Source organism: Trichoplax adhaerens, genomic scaffold (genome assembly GCF_000150275.1).
Source record: "Trichoplax adhaerens TRIADscaffold_39 genomic scaffold, whole genome shotgun sequence".
NCBI classification, from domain to species: Eukaryota; Metazoa; Placozoa; class Uniplacotomia; order Trichoplacea; family Trichoplacidae; genus Trichoplax; species Trichoplax adhaerens.
The window spans coordinates 355,826-359,731 of NW_002060979.1; the positions used below are offsets into that span (position 1 = coordinate 355,826).

Below are 3,906 nucleotides of genomic sequence, written 5' to 3' on the forward strand. Positions count from 1 at the left end.
GATATTAATTTTAGCTACTGCTCCCTTAATGCAGACAACAGTATTTATGAACATAGACATATAATGACTAATACAGAATAGTCAGATTACGATATGTCCTATCACGGAACATTTCCATGATAATTTACAGTCTACTATAAGTAAATTACAATCACAATGATTCGAACTGTAAGCAGATGATTTGCATTCCCTATTATAACTATTAATTTCAGTATGTGTATAAGTGTCACTGTCATAAAAAATCAGTGCTATATTAAAATACAGTATATCCAAATTAGAAGTTAACTAAATAAGGATAGTCTAACAGAATTATCCTAACATAGTTATTTCTACTGTAATACAGTATTTAACACTGTAACAACTAGTTACTTACAATAGGAATTACTCTAATTATGAATGTGTTACAATAAATTTAATGCTGTGCTGTAAGATACACTGAAATGATTCTGTGAATGGACATATTGTAGTCTGACAGTGAAAAAATTAGTTAGTAGATATTCTCACCTGCTGTTCTCAGTAGATGTTCTGACCTAAGTATTTTTATAAGATGACTCATGAATGTTAGCTGCTGTAGAAGGGTATATAAACCAGTCAGATAGTTGAATTAAAGCAGTTCTCAATTGTCTAATTGAGTTTAACGTAGAATCGAAGGCGTCTAAATTCTTGTGAGTAGGGATACTGAATCCGCAGATTTAGAGATTTATTTTACGTTATCCTTGTTACGAAGCTGGTTTGTGACAGAGAGACAGCTATAGTATAATATTCTTTCAGAAAATTTAGCATTCAGGTCTACTATATTGTGAACGCTTAAATTGCATTACCGGTATTCAAAGGCTAGACACTAGAAAGCCTACGGTAATTTATATGGAATAGAGCTTGGGTTCTAATATAGCTTGTATTACTCTAGAAATTACTAAAGCATCTAGCTATTAGTATCATATATATTATCTTTATAATTCTCAAATTTTAAATTAAACTCAACGTAGAAACATTTTAACGACAGATTGTGTGATAATTATAATTGTAATCTGATGTAATACAAACCATACAGCTGGTTTTACAAGAAAATAGGTGTAAATATTTTTAGAGTTTTTGATAAGTTGGATTTATCAACGAAGCTCACATTTAGTTCGTTCCGTTTTTAATTATTTCATGTTATAGATATTCGCATTAGCAGTAGCAGTATGGCTGTGTTGGAATTCTTGTCTGATATTGGAAATACTTCAGTGGCTGAATCTCGTAGTGCTCTGCATACATGGCATGAGCATAGCTCAAATGTCGTTGATACTCCGTCCATATTTTATATGACAGGTAGCAGCATACCAGCGAGCACCGATAATTCATTGACGTCTTGGCTACCATCTGATTCGTTAGCATCTATTTCTTACATTGATTCCGTTAGTTCCACATTAATAAATAGTTATAACGCTGATGGTGCTAGCTTGATTAAGAGCATTAGCAGTGATGGCGCTATATCTAGGTCGATAGAGAATTTAAACAGCTTTGTATCTCTAAGTGTAATTCCCTCTGAAAGTTACATTCCTTCTTTATCAAGCTCTACTAATGCAAGGCAAAATATATCAAACAGTATTTTACTGAATTTACACGAATCATCGAATGATATATCGTTTCAGATCTCCAAAAGTAGCTCAGTAAAATCTGCACTTTTCTTATTTATCGAGAGTTCTTCTTGCAAAGACAAACTCATAACTTCAGGGGAATGGTTCAACCCTAGTTCCATTGGTCAACTAAATTTTTACTCGTCTGATTATTTTAAATGGGATACAACATCTGATAATATGCAAAGTAGCACCATCCAGAATTTAAATTTAGGAATTCCTCAGCAAACACAAATAGGACTGGAGTCTCTTTATAGTTCTAAGCAGTACGACGGCTCTAGCAGTGCATATGATTCATCAATTGAAAATGAGTATCGTGCGTTTATGATTGAAGATGATGCAATTAACGCGTCTTTAACATCCAATGCTTCTGTCTCAGCAACGTTGCCTTTCAGTAAAAATAACTGGATTGAATTTTTCAAGCCTAATTCTGTACTGGGAAGCTTCGCATTATCAACTTCCATATCAACGTCCAAGAACAATCCAAGTTGGATTAAATCTTCACTTGAGCACCATATCAACGCTTCGAAATTAATGTTGCAGAGCATCGAAAGTGCTAACTTATTAACATCAAGTATTGTATTACCTTCCATTCATCCTATTTCTGCTACAATTGCATCGCAAGCGATTCAAATTGATAATATTTTGGATTATGTAAGTTCCTTGGAAAATACAATAACTTAAAATTTATTACCTACGGTTAAGAGCCCGATTTTTCTTTGTATGACATGCTATTAGATTGTAAGGGTAATATTATTCTGTATTGTAGACATTAGAATCAGTATTTTACTTCAATTGTTTTATTTTAATACTCATGCAGGCTAATGTTGCTTATAGATTAAGCTTTGACCTAAATTTTATCGATTGATCTAGATTTATAATGCAGAGAAGATCGATAGCGCTCATTGTAATTACATTGTTAATGCTGTCCGCCATCTAAGCACTGAACTTAGTGGAAATAAAGCCGAATCGTACATAGACGGGTTGTCCATAATGAGCCACAAATTGATCTTAAATGATACCACTATAGATGTAAAACGAAATATTTTGGAGGTTAGTATGACCTAGAACCGATTATAGCTCAAAAGATAGGACTTTTAGTCATTAATGAAGCAGTTATATTTTCCTAGACTCTTATTTATTTTATGGACACATTAAACGCCAAGTTTACCGGTACTGATGCTTCTAAGGTATATTATAAATAACTACGTTCACGATCAGAAAATCAATCCGTAATAAAATAAGAGCTAGCGTTTATTACAACCTATTCTCGATATCAATTAAAAACTTGCTCGACTAACGTACATTTAAAATTTAAAGTTCCTAGTCATAAGCGAATCATATAGTTCTCAAATATGTACATTAATATGAGTTAATTTATATCTTATTGAAAGCTAGAAGATAATAATAATTGTATTCATATTCTAGAATGCTTTGAAGGCTACAACTCAGATGAATATTATAAATGAAATCGGGAATAGAATTGCACTTACATTACCAATAGGTGCTTCTTTTAGTGTATCTTACTGCAAGGAGGCTTGTAAGTATGCTAAAGAGTTAATTTATTGCTTTAGTAGAATACCTTAGACTATCGATGTAGAGTCATTTTACTAATACTATTTATTGTTAATGATTGTAAATAAATAAGATAATTTATTACTTGATGTTGCTAGGTTCTAATCTTACTATTCAAGTTCAGAATGGAACAGAATTTCGAATGACAGGATACCGAGTAGTTTACAATTCATCTAGAACAGAAAAAGTTGCAATTCAGCTTTCTAATGGTGCTTTTAATTCAGGTAGACTCTACTATTTCTTTACTCGTACATATATAATGAAACTTATTTCTATTCTTCCTAAGATTTCAGAGCTTAGAAATATCAACATTATAGCATGTTTATTACAATTTAATTCTCTCTTACCGTGCTACGGTACACAATATCCTTTAAATAAAATGATATTTTAGGAGCTATTCTTTTTTTAGGCGGCCGAGTTGAAATAGTATCTGGAAAGTACGCCTTTCTAAATAAACTACTTAATGATAACTCCAATCTACAGTAGGTTTCTTTTTCAGGGTAGCTTTAAATGGAATGATTAACACAGAATTAGATTATCGATAAGCGTGTAGCATGGAATTTACTATTAGATATTACTGCTATAAAATAATGCTTAAAAACTCAGCCTCTCTATTGTTCTAAACTGCTAGAAAATCCCTTATGTCAGATATTGTCATTTGCAAAGTTAATCCTTTACCACCCATTGNCATCAGCGAATTTTTTACTTTTTA

At 32.0% G+C, this 3,906-nt stretch overlaps 1 protein-coding gene across 1 annotated transcript; it reads left to right on the plus strand.

Annotated features, from left to right (window-relative positions):
- Positions 1 to 1,184: 1,184 nt before the first annotated feature.
- Positions 1,185 to 3,494, plus strand: TRIADDRAFT_62275 (uncharacterized protein; the record flags this gene model as incomplete). The annotated part of the gene is made up of 5 exons (XM_002118181.1): positions 1,185 to 2,273; positions 2,493 to 2,672; positions 3,048 to 3,159; positions 3,293 to 3,418; positions 3,481 to 3,494. The coding sequence occupies 5 exons, from the start codon at positions 1,185 to 1,187 to the stop codon at positions 3,492 to 3,494; spliced, it is 1,521 nt and encodes a 506-aa protein (XP_002118217.1).
- Positions 3,495 to 3,906: the final 412 nt, after the last annotated feature.